Source organism: Colias eurytheme, chromosome 24, assembly GCF_061535395.1.
Source record: "Colias eurytheme isolate Ceu_HAF_F1 chromosome 24, ilColEury1 Martin Lab GWU primary, whole genome shotgun sequence".
NCBI classification, from domain to species: domain Eukaryota; kingdom Metazoa; phylum Arthropoda; class Insecta; order Lepidoptera; family Pieridae; genus Colias; species Colias eurytheme.
This window is the reverse complement of record NC_143003.1, coordinates 3,976,467-3,994,737: the sequence shown is the minus strand read 5'-3', so window position 1 is coordinate 3,994,737 and position 18,271 is coordinate 3,976,467. Positions and strand designations below refer to the sequence as shown.

The 18,271-nt window shown below is 33.6% G+C and overlaps 1 protein-coding gene across 4 annotated transcripts in view; it reads left to right on the top strand.

The window, feature by feature from the left end:
• The first annotated feature begins 1,481 nt into the window (after positions 1–1,481).
• p120ctn (adherens junction protein p120) overlaps positions 1,482–18,271 on the top strand; it is a 49,629-nt gene continuing 32,839 nt past the window's right edge. For 2 of the 4 annotated variants that reach the window (XM_090115954.1, XM_090115951.1), the window contains exons 1-2: positions 1,482–1,664; positions 8,016–8,153. In XM_090115954.1, the coding sequence (XP_089972080.1) occupies positions 8,113–8,153 (41 nt within the window). In that variant the 5' untranslated portion in view covers positions 1,482–1,664; positions 8,016–8,112. Of the gene's footprint in view, positions 1,665–3,076; positions 3,277–8,015; positions 8,154–18,271 lie in introns of those variants that run through there. The other 2 variants (XM_090115953.1, XM_090115952.1) reach the window with 2 other exon arrangements.

The window sequence follows — 18,271 nt, the reverse complement described above, 5'->3', positions numbered from 1 at the left end:
TTTCATTGACGCGCAACGATACTGTCTCCGCTGACGAGTAACAACAAACTGAACAAGACACCAACGTGTGAACGCTGTTTGTGGAGCGCGCCAAGATCCTTTGATGTGTGCACAAAAAACCGACAACATTCGGTTGGCCTGCCAATATTGGCGCCAACTAGGCTAATGAAGCCAACATACCGCCAAGTAGCTCTCTACACGTTGGCCCAACCCGTTGGCCCAACACGTTGGCCCAATGTGTACTGCCACCATAAGATCTTCGTTCGATTCCTCGTAACAGCATCGTTCGTTGCAAGTTGCACTATTCTATAAAGTAAAAACGATATTGTTTCTGTTTTGTTGGTATACAATAAATACAGAAAAATAAAGAATAATAAGTTTTGAATGAGCAGTAATGTTAAAATAAAGTTAAATGTATATGAAGGCTAACCAAAAATGGTTTTAATAACAAAAGGCATGTTCATAAAATAATGAAACCCGTTCATTTTAAAACAGTATTTAATAGTAGATATATATATTTTGATGCTGTTTCTTTAAATTATTGAATTTTATACGCGTTAAGAATAAAATGTCAAGGTCGCGTCATGGCAATACTGTCACGTCATGGAGTAAGGCGACGATTTTGGTATCTTTGAATCTTGCCAAAGAAGTTTCACTTCTGAAACACGCATTTTCTTTTTCTTTACTAACCTATAACCTTAAATATTTTTCTGTGAAACGTTGTTGATAAGTATAGAAGGTAAAAAAATATAATAATAAAACATAAAATATAGTGTCACTTTGCCTATAAAAATAAATGAATTTGTTAATGTTTAACCCTTAGTTTAACCATTTTATTTCATCTGCCTCCAAATAAGCGGTCAGAAGTAATGTAAATTAATTATAAAACATAAAATATAGTGTCACTTTGCCTATAAAAATAAATGAATTTGTTAATGTTTAACCATTTTATTTCATCTGCCTCCAAATTAGCGGTCAGAAGTAATGTAAATTAATTATTGTTTTTTATATGCATAATACAATACTACGATTATCAGAATAGTCATCCCAAACCAAGCGTTGCCTACCTACTATTACATATTTTTGGAATATATAAAAAATAAGACGAAAACTTGATAATTTTTGCTGCATATTAATGCAGCAAAATGGTAAATGGTAATGGTTTGCAAATCATCTAATAGAAATATAGTTCTCAGATTAGAATAAAATAAATCTCATAAATATGGAGCGGCGTAACTTGCGCTTCATTGAATATTTTTCTTTGAAAAAGGACTAGATTTATTCAAGCTAATATTTAATTTTTTATAGGTATACAAATGATGTTAATTTTATAAAATTAATTTACGCGCAAAGAATTTATTTTATCCACTTCATCTCTTCATAGATTGAAATTAAATAAATTATTAATAGATTGCCAGTGCTGAAAAATCATTCAAACATGAAGCAAATATTGTCTACGGTAATTTTAAGGTGAAGGGAGGAGGGATTACGCTAAGTTTCGCTTCGTTGTCGTGTATTGAAATTTTTGTGTGATTTGTGATAAAATAATCTTCAATTGAAAACTATTGAACATTATAAATTAGTGCTTTATTATTGTTTCGGACGTCTATGCTGCTTCATTTACATCATTGCTGACTACATTTCGACCGCTCCCAGTGCATATAGTACGTACGTCAATCTTCAGATATTTTTCATACTGTTTGTAGTACTTGCGTATAGTAGGGGCCGTGTGATAGTAAAAGCTGTTGGAAAGTGCATTCATACGGGAAATCGTCGCCGTAAAAACCTATCTCACGTTCCATTTAAATTAAAACGTTATGGGTATTTCTTTAGAAATTTGCGGCACGAATTAAGGGGGGGGAGGGGAGGGAAAGGGAGGGGGGAGGTAAGGGGAGACCCCCTATAAAGTGGGGGGGTGAGGAAACCCCTCCTTCTATTTTTTTTTATTTTTTTTTGAGATTATATTTATACTAGCTTACCGCCCGCGGCTTCGCCCGCTTTGACTTAAACCTAATAAATTATATACTAAAACCTTCCTCTTGAATCACTCTATCTATTAAAAAAAACCGCATCAAAATCCGTTGCGTAGTTTGAAAGATTTAAGCATACAAAGGGAGTAGGGACATAGGGATAGAGAAAGTGACTTTGTTTTATACTATGTAGTGATGTAGTTAGAAATATAACGAAGATAATGGGCTTTCTTGACTGCTCCGGCGATGAAGAACGTGGCGCTTGCCCCCGTGTACCTCGTTGCAGGCAGGAGTCTTCACTCGCCTTCGTAGCTTCGGCTTTTTGGTCGCCTTTGGCGACCAGCCTCAGCCACTCCGGCTCGCTTGGCTCTGCCTGCTCCTCAGCACACGCGGGCGCCACGCTCCTCCGCGCCTCCGACTTTTTTAATACACTCTAGTGTATGACAGACAAGTACCACGTGGAATCGGGGTGGACAGATTCGGTTCTGTGATTAACAATTTGTGTGCAATATACATACAATAAAAACATTTTTTTTTTAATAATTATTTATTCAAATCTTGTATACATGTTTGATACAATTTACAATGGCAATGAATGGATCCATTTAATTTTTTTCCACCCATCGTCTCCACATATTCTATAATATTATCACCGAAGTTTGCTGGGTGGTTATAGTTATCTTTTTTAAAAAATCTTTTTACAACATGCCACTGGGACTCAAATGGGTCAGAGGCAACAAATGGGTTGTCTGGGTCTGAGTGATTAACTTTTTTATGAACATACCCATATTGCCCCAAACAATCATATGCTCGCCAATAACCCGTATGAATTGTCCCCTCAGCAACATGCTTTTGAATGAACTATGGTTTTTAATATGTACATTAAGACATTTGTTATCTCTTTCAAACACAATTCTTGTAGTTTTGTCAATGTAACTCAAACAATTTTGAACATAATCTCAAAAATTAAAAAAAAGATTTCTCTGTAATTACACGTTTCCGCACGAAAAGCCGCTAATGTATGTTTCGGGGCATCAATATCGATCGATAAAAATTAAAATCGCGCCGAAATTCGTGCCGCACGTTTCTAAAGTCAACCCACGTTATGAGCTATCGGCAGTGTTAGTACGATTTTGATGTTTGAAGCCATTTTCAAGGAGTTCTCAATTTCGTTGTATTTACGTGTCAGTGGGAGATAATGCTTAATTTTGTGTTAAAATGACTGTATCAAAGGTTCATGGACCTGGTATTTACATATTCTTACCTAAACGTGTGTATGTGCAGACCTCACTTGTGTAGAAGTAAGGTATCAATTCAATTTTGTGTATCACATTACTTACTGTGAGCTTTTTGAGTTATAAAACACAATTATCAGTTCAGTTAGTATAATTAATCATACAGATCAAGATCAATTTAAGTTCACTAGTATACTATATATCATTTCATAGATTTGCAGAATGGTCTTATTGGAACATCTATGTGTTAATGCTTAACTAATAAATAAATTGAATGGCACTTTATTGACTTGATAAACGACTCCCTACTTACTAAGTTTATTAGATATAAAGAAAGTATAAAAACAATTGGACACATTGTTAATCTTTAAAGTACTTATTTAGTTAGGCAACATTTTTGATTGCTCTTCTTTTTATCAACTTAACCTTCACACTACTACATTTTGCCTTACCTTATCTATTTATTCAAAGTCTTCTTATAACTTTTTGCATTTTTAAATATATCACATTAATAGGTTAATCAATTACAAAGATAACTCTTAAATTTATATTTTGATAAGGTTTTGATGATCATTGATCATTTATATGTAATGAAAACAATAATTTATATAGTTGTTTACTCATAATGTAGTTTTTTCTGCTTCCGTACTTCAATCTCTGCTAACACTCGGCCATTGTTTTACTCGTCGGACATCCACAAACCAACTTGTTTTGAATAAAATTGAATATGGCCGTATAGATTGTGGTAATAGAAAAATGGAAAACAATATGCATTCTCTTAAACTAAGTGTTGATTCATACTCTAGTTTTGGAAGCCTTCATCTCACAGGCCTATTTGAAGTCAACTGACTGACAACTTTATGTTGTGGAAATAGTTTATTTTATATTTACACTGTTATTATTTACAATTTGTTTGACTGTTTACAAAAACTCTTGAAAACATGTTATATTTTATTATCAGATATAAAATCCAAGGTTCATGCACATGGTTGGAACTTATTGGATTAAAAAAAAAATTGATGAATGACCAAAATCTTTGTTGCTTGTTCGTTGTTACAAATTTACTAGTAACTAGCTTTGAGCGCATCGTGGTTATGTTCGCATACATTTTTATGAACAATATGTCTTCCCCTAAACCTAGGTATATTCTTAAATTTATGCATAGCACATCACATTATTTTACGTCATTACACATCATAAGCCTATGGATACTCTTTCTTAAGAATAGTAGGCAATGCTACTTGTGTTAGGAACTTCATATTTTGTTTCTGCATGGAACTATCATCTATAAATACTATCGCATTTATAATTCTTGTGCCAATAAGTAATTATTGATATATTCCAATTCTATATTACGCTCAAATATCTTTCAACGAATTTTGCAACATTTGTTGTAGCGTAAAATGTACTATCCAATATGACAAATAATTTTTCAATTTAGAACAGTTTTTTATATTTCGTTAGCTTTTACATGTTTACAATAATAAAAGTCTCTTCAACACTGTAATATGTAAACACGATTTTATGTTTACAGGATGATTTTTCAGGACAAATGTTTAATTTTTACAATTAGGCAATTTTTGCAATGTATGTATTTTATTAAACAACTAGTGGTCCGCCCCGGCTTCGCCCGTGGTACCTACATGTTTGAACTATCCTATCTCTCAGGTTGGATCGAACTGCACATGGTGTGGTTTAGGAGTCCATTGAGGACAAACATTGTGACACGAGATTTATATATTATATGTATTAAGATATTCGCGATATGTGCTATAACAAAATGAGAGATCAAACAAGTTCCTATAAAGTATAAAGTTGTAAACGTTTGTACCACGAAATCACCACCTAATTTTGACTCATACAAATGGAATGCGTTTCGAGAATAAGGCTAACAGTTACCGAGATAGACGATTTATTTATTTTTTCCGATTGTTCCTTCACTTAGTTGGATTGCATCCAAAAATATAATTCCGTCTTGTATCTCCCCATGCATTTCAAATATTGGACCGTTAATAATGTTCATGTGTCGCCGGTTAATTGTAAAGGTTTTCGTTAGATTACATTTTGTTAGTTTTATTTACCTACGTAAGTAGGTATGTACTATAATTTCGTATCATAAAGTTACTTACGTTAACTATTTTACGATTACCGTAGTAAATGCAATTAGAATGAAACAAGCCCTCAAAATTGTGATAAAGTACTTCATAACAGAAACATTTTACAACCGTAACCCTAATACAATTACAACCATATAAAACACTAGCTGCTCCGCGCGGTTTCACCCCCGTGGCTCCACTCCTGTTGGTCGTAGCGTGATGATATATAGCCTATAACCTTCCTCGATAAATGGGCTATCTAACACCGAAAGAATTTTTCAAATCGGACCAGTAGTTCCCGAGATTAGCGCGTTCAAACAAACAAACAAACTCTTCAGCTTTATAATATTAGTATAGATAATATTTTCACTTTTAATACCAAGAGTATTACATAAAGTACGCCTTATGCTTTGCGGTCATATCGATTTTCGTTGATCGAAGTTCGTACAATGTTGTACAATGTACAATCGTCACATTATTCTTATCACATAGTTACCTACTCTGATAAAGGTATTCGTTTGTATGCGCGTATGCATACTATTTGACCTTTGATTGTGTCTTAAAGGTATAAGTCATCCGTCTTTGTGTTTTGTTGTATGTTTACGATAGGAAAATTATGATATTTTAATGCGTAGATAAAGATTTTTAGCTATTCAATTTTTTTAATATGCCGATTTTTTGCTAGTTTCCCTGAAGTATTTTCTAAATCAGTACTATATAATACTATAGCGGTTAATTGTTATTTTGAGTAAGATATTTTTCATCTGCGTGTCAAAATCCATATGTGTACCAAAATCGATCATCAATCGATCAGATCGATCGGAGGTATGGGCTAAACAGAAGTACACCCGTATTTTCTTTGTATAGTAAGCATACATAGAAAATATGCACTATTTTGAATTACCCTTTTTACAGCATAGTAACATAAAACATATGCCTATCTATAAACTAACAGGAAGAAAAATTGTTTTAATTAAATATGAGGCTATTAGCTTTGCGAAGCACAAATAAGGAAACATTAGAACTATATCGATATGTTTATATAAAAATCGGCGCAATCAAGACCGTCTTCGCGAAACGACGTCCCTAGCGAGGGAGGAATCCGAAAATATCTTGACTTATCCTTAAATCCGTTCAATTTATTGAACAAAGATACGATGGGAAACGGTATTTTGTACTTGTAAAAGCTAGACGACCATTGTTTTAAGGTAGATTTTGTAGATTTTTCTTACACTTTCAATATAACTTTATAAGGTAAAGCTATACAGAATATCTTATTAAGTCCAAGAAGTGTAGCTTCAACAATGCTCATTACCATAAAGTATGAATTGATACATCATTTTTGTACATTATATAATTATGTGTAAAATGTTACATGAAATAATTTTGCCATTAAAAAATTCTGGTTAAATATCAACTACAAAATTACATGAATTTTTGAATAGCACCCGTAGCTCCATTATGCCTGGAACGGCTCCGTCATTACAATTGTTCGAGCTAACGATGTTAACCCATTGACCACCGTAAGCCCCGATCGGGCCACGACACAATAGATTTTCTATTGTGTCTGTGATTCCGGGGACTGATGGATTTGATTAAACACAAGTCTACATAGAACGTGAAAATTGCCGGTATTTTTTAGCCTTATATTCGCTAGGTACGTGATTAGTTTTCGTGTACTACCTATAAGGAGAACAATACGAAATGCCAATCCAATATATGAATCTACGTAATGTTAAAAATTTTCTTCAATCTTGGCCATAAATCGATTTGTTTTCAGTTTGATTTTCCGTATTCTGTAGTTGCTAGTTAAGTTAAAAAGACGTGACTTGTTGCTGTGTCACTGCTCTTCTTTCTGTGTAGTCAGGTTGTATCTTTCTTTACGCTCTTAGAACCTGGATGAAATACTTACTCTGCTATCTATCTATGTAACGCAAAATTAATTCTCTCCACGTCTATTTGTTGATTGCGCAATTTAGCTAAATTAATTTTGATGCTGTAGGTTCCGATTGTAATAATAGTGTTCATTGATCGCGTTAAGCGTGCTAATATAGCAAACAACCGTCCAATTTAGGCGCATACACGTTATTAGGAACCTTTGTCAAGCTTACTCCAATATACAATAGTGAAATTAATGATTCGGATTTGTATTACAATGTTTTATTAGGCGGGGAGGACTGTACCCTGGGTGTCCTAAAGGTTGAATTGACTGTAGAGGTTTTTTTAATTTATGCTTTCCTTAGTAAATCTCAAGTTTTAACAATAATGGCTACCTTTCACAGTAACAATAATATCTCTTTTATTAAAAGAGAATACAAATTTCGTATATCAAGAGTATTTCTTACAATCCGATCCTAATAACCAAGTGACATATGCCTGCCAAATTATTGTGGATCCTTACAGGCTGCGTCGATTATAGGCAATTGCTTCTCCTCACAGTCCAATAAATATGTATCATGCTGTATATTGTGTAGACAATAGATAATGGTTTAGTAAATTAAGGTCATTTATTGTACACAATTAAGACATTATGATAAACGTAATAATATAAGTCTGATGAAGCATTTTTATTGTCCTTTTACTAAGCGATTGATGTACTTAATGATTCGAATAACTATTGATTTACCGGGTGATATTGTCTTCTCACTTAAACAATAGTTATAGTTAAAGATTTCGCGCAAAGTTTGGTCATGAACCTGTTAATTTTTCTCCAGAAAAGCCACTGCAGAGCGCACAATGATGTTGAATTGCGTACCAATACCGGCTTGCTAAGCGACCCGACCAGGCGATGGTAAGAACACCACGGCAGACATGGATGGCGTGAAGAAAATACACTCGGGAACATTGTACCGGTGAGTTTTCTTCAAATATTATATTGCTCTATAGCTAATTATGTGGTTCTTTAACCACACATACGAAATAATCTGGAATTTTTAAAAGGAGATACTTCATGTTGATTTTAGCTTATTTATGCTGAAGAAACGGTTCGTTTTTAAATTGTTGAAATGCATATTTATGATGTCGAATAAAGAGAACTCGAAATAACGAAATGCATTTTAAATAAAATTTATTAGTTGACTCGTATGAGTTCAAAGTAACAATTAGTTAATTATCCTCTATAGTTAATTCGTGGTAACTTTGACTAAAATTTAAATGTATTAATGAACTTTTCCGGTGTTGTAGTTAGCAAATTCGCGCTCGCACTTCATCGTGGAACTTTAGAATTTGAATAAACTAGAAACTACGCATTTGGTCTATTTTTATAAGTTGTGAAGTTAATAAATGGGTACGGGAATGAGGTTAATCTGCCCACTTTTTGTCATTGGCAGGTGTATGTTATAAATAGCTGCTTATGTATCACCGTGCGCATATTGTTTATGAATAGATAATTATTTCGTATCTTGAGCATTGTCCTACATTTGTGTCTCATTCTTATGCTTATTATTTTTCTGTCCTTGGAACTGTACAGTCTCGAGTTTTTTGGTCCCGTTTTAAAATACAAATTGTAACGAAATCTGAATGACGTCTCATTTGTTAAGGTTATATAATGGCTTAGAAGTCCATTTGCGTAAATTTCAGCATCAATCAAATTTTTGTAAAGAAATATCTAGCTTGTTAAGTTAAAGAAATAAAACATTTCAGTAATTTTAATCCATATTCCATAAATCTGGATGATTTCACTACAGGTTTTCTGAGAAGGAAATGTGCTAGTGAAGGAAATGAAATGATGTCGAGGAAAATTTGATACAATATATTTTTCTATTTTTTGTTCCTTCATTTGTTTTTTTTTATAATAACTATCATTCAATAAATATTTCTATACCAAATTTCTATGAAGTATTTTCACTTTCATTCAGACAAACATTAGCTGAGGATTTTTAGCTCTTATTTAAGGTGAAAATCTGTTGCGTATTTGGGCTAAAGTTTAACTTTGCGGATTTGGTTGGTACCTGTTGAACATCCCGATCACGTTTACCACAAAATAAATTACTTTGAAATTCACGGTACCTACACGCCGGCAAATCGAAGTCTTCGCAATAAGCCTTTTTACGGGACATTTCTTTACTATTCAGGACTAGTTATAGTCAGACATTTTCTGCTTTTAAATGTGTTGAGCGTGAAGAGAAGTATTATATATTTTGCGTATATTTTTTCGGGTACTTTGGACAAAATATTTGAAAATAAAATATCTCAGATCCATTTATAGAGGCTATTGCAAATGATCATGGGTTGTAGCTTATCATTTATATTACTACCATCAGGCGCCCCACCGACTTAGCAGATAACAGAAAAAACTTTTTTTTTTCAAGGTTTTCTCATAATTTAACTCAAATTTTTTATGTACATTATTATTAATTGAAAAATACAAATGACCATTTCCCGCACTATTTTAAGTGTATTTACCTGCTTAAAATTCTAAAACATTTGCATAAAAAAATAAAGTACCTACTTCCATAAATTCACACGAAGTTCTTTTGAACTTTTTGTGAATAAGTTAAGAAAAAGTTAGACGGCATTTTGCATGTTTTGGAATGGGTATGGGGACTTCGTGTATTGTTAATTTTGCTGATGTGTGATTACATAAACAATTTCATCTAAAAAAATTCTGAATCACTATTATCGACTTTATCGCAACTGTGATAGTAAAGATGATATATTATATAGTAACAATTAGGAATGGCAAAAGGTGATGATGTGATACATTTAAAAAATAATTCTCGTTATACTGCTGTGTCGAGGCACGATTTATAAACGGAATTATGACGGTTATTGGCGGTCATGAGGTGAATATAGCCCGCTTGAAATTCCGTAGCGTACTCTAAGAAACCCCAGTATAATTTCATTGAAATTCAGTATCTAAAGTGCGGTTGCGGTGCACGTTGAATGCTACATTTCAATGGACGGTATGACATATTCATAGTGTCGCTACTGGGTACCGAATTATGCTGAGATTTCGCTTTGAAATTATTATGTTATAATAAGGAACTTGCGCGTTTGTGCTGGTTATTATAGTGGTGTTTTGAGTGAAAATAGTTTAGTCGTTAGTGAAATTTCTTGCGATTTAAATGAAATATTATAGATGTGGTTCAAAATATTAATACAATGAGTGAATGCTTTTATTGTTTGTCCCAAAATGATTACGGGATATCCTTTGTGTTCACACAATCTATTTGATCAGTACATAATTAATCCATACTAATATTATAAATGTCACTCTGTAGTAACTCTGTCTGTCTGTCTGTTACTCAATCACGCCTAAACTACTGAACCAATTTCATGCAAAATTTGGTATGGAGATATTTTGATACCCGAGAAAGAACATAGGCTACCTTTTATTGCGAAATATGTACCACGGGCGAAGCCGGGGCGGACCTCTAGTTATCAATAAATTTTATGTGGGAGGTGCGTCTATTGACATTTCTAGAAACGTTGAGCTTCATCTAAAGACTGAATGCTGAATGAAAAATAAACCTAATAATACCCAATTTAATCAATTTTAATCGATCAGTATAATAACGTATTGCCAAACATTTTAATTTCTCATCAACAAGTATATTCAATTTCTAAAGTGTATTAAACACTGTTGAGAAGAATAGATCAAATGCTTTGCCCTCGTCGGGCAGAAGAGTCAAACAATGTCAAGTAGCCGTGAACATATAATGTTGAACGTTTGTTAAGCCGCTTAGCGAGCGGAACGGTGTGACACCACTCGTTTAATACCTTTTGATTGATATCGATTCGATGTATCGACGCTGTTCCCTTCTGGCCCGCTTTAATGTCCCATATGGCTTATTTACATTTGTATTTGGTGCGTGAAACGAAATTCCAACAGCTCTTTATTGTTGGTTGTTCGTACTCTACTGGATATTACTTCGTTAAAAGCAACGATTTCAAAACTTTCTTTTCTTCCTGCTACCGATCATTTTTCAAAACGATATTCATGTGAAATTTCATTCAGTTCATGTGAAAATACAGTTTTGGGTGGATTTTTTTCTTACATAGATTCTTGTGGAGGACCTAGAGGTCAACGTTTACCACTTTGAGAATTGCTGGTTAAAGGATTGTCTCAATGTCATGGACATTGTCGTAATAAGCTCCGGTGACAGCAGGCCGTGGCGTGAATAGGCCGTTTTAGATCTCAGCAGGATTATCTAGCCGCAGAATTGCCTCGTCATGTAATAGGCATTGTGGTGTATGAAACGGTTGCTGTGTTTAGTGAGCAGAGTGTTAGTAACAAAGCCCTTATTTCAATTACCAAAAGTAAGAGATTAGTAAGGGTTGATTAATTAATGAAGTAATATTGTTTTTCGTTCGACACCCATCTGTGATCAATTGGGGCAGATGTTCTGTTTCTTCAGTGTTGCTTTTACACAATGTTTTGGCGATTTTGTTTTCCGGAAGCAGAAACACATAAGCTTCTTATAGTCTTCTAATATGCCAGCATTTTACAAGTCTTTCAATGGCATATAACATTTTATACATTGTGATATTATATGTACACTTTACCTTGAAAACCTAGATAGAGTTTGCACTCGTAAGCTTCCCAACGCCAAAATTATCACGTTGAAATTTATTAAAGCAAACCTCGTTAATATGTAGATCGTATGTACATTGGTTAAAATATATCATAACTATTCCGTGGAGTGCATTCGTAGGTAGGCATGTATTTGATGTAACGCTTCACACGTGAAATTGAATTCTGTCGTGCAGCAATTTAATTAGCCCGTTTGAAATAATAAAGCGTTTTTACATTTTTTGATGAACTATTGTTGTTTTTTTTGTAATCAGAGTTTTAATAAATAGAGCTCGTATGTTTGTACGTTGTAAATGTGTCAATCGCGTAAATGATATTTCAGTTTTGATGGTATTATGTGAGATTATTACCAAAGATCATCCAGAATATTCAATGCAGTAGCATGCAGTAGCATAGCATTGTATATGCAGGATGATCTTTGGTAATAATCTGTAGTCCTTGATACCAGGAATGTATAGGAGCGGACATGTCACTAGATTCTGAACATACTGCTGTCTCGCCGCAATAATAGGTCGCAGATACCTTATGCAATTGGCCATATCTATTTATGATGATTATTACCTATGTGGTTATTACAGGATGCCCATTGGATATGGTATTCAATATCTCGTAAAATCTCTCGACATGTGAACTATATTCCATTCCTTCAACTCGGATATTATATGAAGGCATAACCTAAATCTTGTATGCACTGTATGTCACATATCGTCGAACTATTGTACATGTTCATTTCCTGGATAGGCTTCCTTCCGATTGAAGCTCTAGAGTCTAGACTATAAATTGTAAATGCCAATATTATTTTCAATTTTAAGCTAAGTGTCTTGTTATTCAAATTTAGAGATTAATCTCTAAATTTGAATAACAGCCTATTCAGTCAATCTATTTATTGACTTATTCAAATATTTGTGAATTCAATCGACTACACTGAAAGTCGATTTTTATGCAAATTGTTCAGCGGATATGGAGGGGAAGGGAAGAAATCTAATTGCTTTTATGTATTTTCCGATGAGTCAGGGAAGTATAATTATATAGCCTTCCACTTTTGTCGTTCGTTTTACTACAAGATTGAAAATGTAAAGTCATAATATTGATTGTACACTTATTATTCAACAAAACGTAATTTTCAGTTTCGTTTTCAGCTTAGGGCGCTTGTGCACTACAAGGAATTTTACTGTCCGGCATTCCGATTTTTTACGGTCCGGTGTGGCATGAAAAAACCGATGAATTGCTTGTGCACCTGTCCGTCTTTACTCGGATCAGTGCGGTACAGTTCAAGGAAGTTTGGCGGTATAATGCTATCATAAATGATTGTTTTTGCATTTTACAAGAAACGAGTAAAAAATATAGAAGGTGAAATATTATATTATGTACTTCGTTATAATAAAAAGTAAAGTTCCGTAAGAGATTTAAAATGCGTGTTTCACTTATTTATTTTAATCGGTGACGAGGAGCTAAAGCTATTCCCACTTGAACTTTAACTTACCAACACTTACTTAGATAATAATTATAGGTCAATGCTTGGTCAATGTATATAAAATAACAATACCGACTTCACAAATCTCATTGCCAACTAAAAGAAAGTAAAACAAGAGCTTGCTTTCAATTGGCATATGCAGTAAAACAGTAAAATCCAAGCAAGTGGGCATTCGAAAACAATTATACCTACAGCGACTCGTAGACACAAAAAACCATCCGGAATAGGGAAAAGTAAAATGTCGGACAGTAAAATTACGTATAGTGCACAAGCTAGTATATAGATTAATGGCGTGCCATACCGGACCGTAAAAAATCGGAATGCCGGACCGTAAAATTCCTTGTAGTGGACAAACGCCCTTAGAGGTATTTAAAGCGTACTAAAAAGTTTATTCCAATGAAGAACTAATGTCTTTATGATATAAATATGAGCAAATTTTCATCAGACAAAGATACTGTATACATTTTTCTTTCCAAACTGCTCCATAATCCATCGAGTAATGAATATAATAATGAATATTAACCTAATGAATATTACGCAAGAATTATGACTTATAGACCGGGAGATACTGACACAAAATTTCGAGTCATTTGTAACAGGATGGCGGTTCTACAGGGGTCTTAGTACGCAATGATAAAAAGAAAAATGATGGTGTGATCGCTGGTATCGGTGGTTTAGTCGCGTGGGCGTTAGCCGAACTCGTCGGAAAAATAGCGAAAGTCAAACGATTTGTAACACAAAAATTTTAGTATTTACCGATAGCCCATAAAAAAGAAGTAGGCGGTAGTGTCATGCCATACTTTTCCGGTGTGACTTACAGCCCGCCATACCGACGCGAATATGTTGATTTAAATAAAACAATTATTCAACCATTTGTACCAGGCTAACTTTTGCACAGGTAACCATCGTCGTGCAGCCATTTACGAAAATCGCCATGCCATACTTTTCGGACGATTCCAAATGGTCTCCATACCGCCGAAAATCTGCAAAAAAAATTTATTTCGCCAAACTTTTTGTACCAGTATTGCATTTGGATTTTTGGAGAGTATTTGATAAAATGTGACCATTATTATATTTGCCATACTTCTAGTAGGGGGAAAAAGTGCTGTCATACTTGAAAAATTAATTTAGTATTAATTTATATAAGTGAAGATTTCCAACACCTAGATCTTTGAAATTTTGTATTTATATTCTTTGATCCTCAAACTTCCAGGAAAAATAAGTGCCATACTGTTACAAATCGTTTGACTTTCGCTATTTTCCGACGAGTTCGACTAACGCCCACGCGACTAAGCCGCCGGTACCAGCGTTCACACCATCATTTTTCTTTTTGTCATTGCGTACTAAGAACCCTGTAGAACCGCCATCCTGTTACAAATGACTCGAAATTTTGTGTCAGTATCTCCCGGTCTATTATGATCCTCAGGAAACGTCGGTTTCTTAGCAAACAAAAGGTAGCTTAGTTCTGCACACATATTATACATATATATGTGGACATATGAAGTGTCAGTTTGTTTAGGTCGTGTCCCATTTCTAGTGACCCATTCGCGAGTGAGATCATTGTTTGGTGACGCAACACCACGCGGTCACTGAATTACCTCTGCGAATAATTTAAACTTTAACGAACTCATTTAAATTAGATTGAGGGAGTTGGGGAAATTATAGTTGTGGATAGTAGATACGTTTCAGTTGGTGGAACGTTGTTCTAGCGTAGCATCAGCGAAACGGGGATTCTGGGCTAGGATTTAAGTTTGGTTAATAATGTTAATGGTATGTAGTTAGGTACTGGTTAAACTGATCCGTATAAGTGTGTAGATTTAGTTCCGTACAAGTCTCATATAAAGAAAATATTTAGGTAATGAGGGGTAAAGTTCATTTCTCCCAAATATGTCATGTTTTTTGATTGAAAACTATTGTGTTTATTTATTTTCTTTAGATGAGATGATTTTTGCCGAATCTCTAATCTGTGTATTTTATTTATGTGATAATATACAAAAAAAAAAACTTTGTCACAAACACTTTTCCATATAGCTGGTCATCGTGAATCCATTAAATAAGGAATGACACGGAAAATGCTGAACTAGGATGACTTAATATAAATAAAAACATACTCTTGATACAACTACTTCTATTTCCAATCAACGTAGCTGAGAAGTAAGAGCCATCTTATCATACAGGACTCGATATTGGACCCTTCGTTTTCGACCAATTACACACACACAGAGTCTCAGATACATACGTCAAACTGATAAAATCTTGCAGTCTGGAGATTAAAGTAGTAAAAATAAAATTATTAGCTATTGGATATTTTATTTTTGAGTTTGCTATAGAGACAGAATTGCATCCATGCATTCAAAAACATAAGCCACAAAGAGTACAGAGCATATCCATTCTAACCAACTAACTTATTACCATGACATCATGGTAATTTGCATAAGTAATCAAAGTCATTAGTGCCATTAAAACCAATTCTCACTAATTTATAGTATGCAATCTTACCTGCGGCTATTCTGTCGTGTGCTGAAGGTATGCGACTGTCTGTACTATACAATATTCGTACAATCGATGTTTGGAAGAAATCGCTATTTATTGATAAGACCGCTATTTGTCTCAAATTGTAATTTTGCTCAGAGGAATAAAGGATGTATAAATAAATAAATAATATACACGTGCCGATTATGTTAACTATTCATTACACTACATATCTATTATACCAAGTAAATTGATAGTCTTGTTTTTATTTAATTGTTGTTCCTAGTTTTCTGATTGTTGTGGTTGCGATCAGACAGGATATTTATTATTAGAGATAAAATATCATATGACAGTCCCAAGTTCGAAACAATTAGTTACTTTTATAAGACAATTTTTATATCACAAATGAATATTCTTCTCTTTTATTTATGTTATTAAAAGTATAGGAGGTGATAACAATTTTATTATACTGTAATATTCTGTAATATTCTGTAGGTTGTATCCTATCAATATTCGTAGAATTTCAGTACAAAAGCAAACATCGATCTTGTAATTTCTAAGCCGGTATAGAAGTTTCTGAAGCTTTAAGTTCAAATCTGAAACAAGTTTAACAATGGTCTTTTGTTCGTTTATTTTTAAAAGTTGGCATACATGCTTCAAATATTTATCGAAAGAGGTGGTTAGAAATTTGGTCGTACTGTGATTGTATCTTAACTTTTAATATGTGAATAACTGAACTGAATGATGTCTTAACTCACCCTGAACTAAAATAATGAGTAAAGTAAATAATAATAATCTCTTCAATATTAAATTTAAACATTGTTTAAACAATAACTAAACATTATTCTACGAACTGCGATATTGAATTAAATTTACAAACAAAATATTATGTTTTGGAAAACATTTATAAATGTTGCAATTTTATATCACTACAATATTCGTACATTCAAAGTTGAGACGCACAATTGAAGTGTTCAAACAGTTGGCACAATAATAAAAACTTGGTAAAGAATACAGATCACGTTCTCCTATTGTTATAGTATTATAGTATACGGTACATGGCCTGCACTTCGCAGTCTAGCCAGGAATTCAAAGGATCTACGCTGCGAATCCGTTATTGTCAAGAGATATTTTCAAATGGGATTTTGGGCAATGTCATTTTGAGCCTCTGGCATAGAGTTCTGTTATGTAACCATCGTATGTTTATGGTCGTAACGTGTTCAACTGTATAGTAGGTACGTGTGATTATAAGTTATATGAGTAATGCCTATTTTCGAGGTATAATTGCGTTCTCTATTACAAATGCAATGTTATGCGCATTTATAATTGAAGTATCGATGTATGCTTAATGTACGGTAGCCTTCAAAATATAAAGTTGATTTATTTTTTAATGATTATTTTATAAAGTTGTTAATATATTATTCACACGCATATTCTATTAAAGTGGTGGACACTTAATAGACCCATATTTCGTTAATTATCTTTTTATTCTCATGTAAATGAGTTCTAGCTACTTGACTTCGGACGGAAACGTAGAATGGAATAGACGTTCCGCTTTATCATTAATCAAAAATTGGTATGTTTTCAGTATTTCCTGATATACTATTCTATATTTACTATGGAAAAGTAGATATCGTATAGTTTAATAAGTAGAGCGGAGGGTTTATATCGGTGTATTCCCCGTGGTCCATCCGCTATGACCCACTGGTGGGTCTGCAGGGTTCTTTTTTTTCCCGTATACTTTTTTTATTATTTTATTTTCCCGCTATAGAATGGTATGATATAGCTGTGGGTACACCATGATCCAACTTTTCTAGGCTTTAAAATTATTCAAAAGACATTTTCTAGTACAATTTGCATTTAAAAAGCCAACAGGACGGTCAATATGTCTATATCAGTAGTATAATATGTTTGGTACAGCAGTGTGTGTGCTATAAAGCTCTTTGAAGCCTATCAATATTGATGGTTTACGCAAAACACAAGAATTCAATATACCAAGTACCAAGGTGTTAACTGTTTAGTACATTTTACTAAAAGCAAATATGTGTACAACTATTGAGTTTAGTTAAACACTGATAAAGATTCAATACATACCCACCAGTGAATCCTTCGATGATTGTAATATGTATGTGACGGGATTCGCTATAGACATAGTATAAATAGGTTTCCAGGATTTAATTAAAACAGAAGACAATAGTTTCTAGTGTAGGTACATTCATAGTGCGACGTGTTTCATAGACGTTACAACGTGCGGCTCGTGAATGGGATCCTACAATCAATGTCCATTGTGAAGTTGTATAATTGTACTCGTATTAATGTATGTATGCTAGAAGGATTTCAGAATCATTTATTGTGGAGGACATCTGTTTATATGCTCCTAGGCGCCTAGAAGATCTAAATACAGTTAACAAATATATGAGTTAACATTTTGCGATAGGGATTTGCAAACAAAGATGATATAACGATTTTTATAAAATATTCGGTTTTAG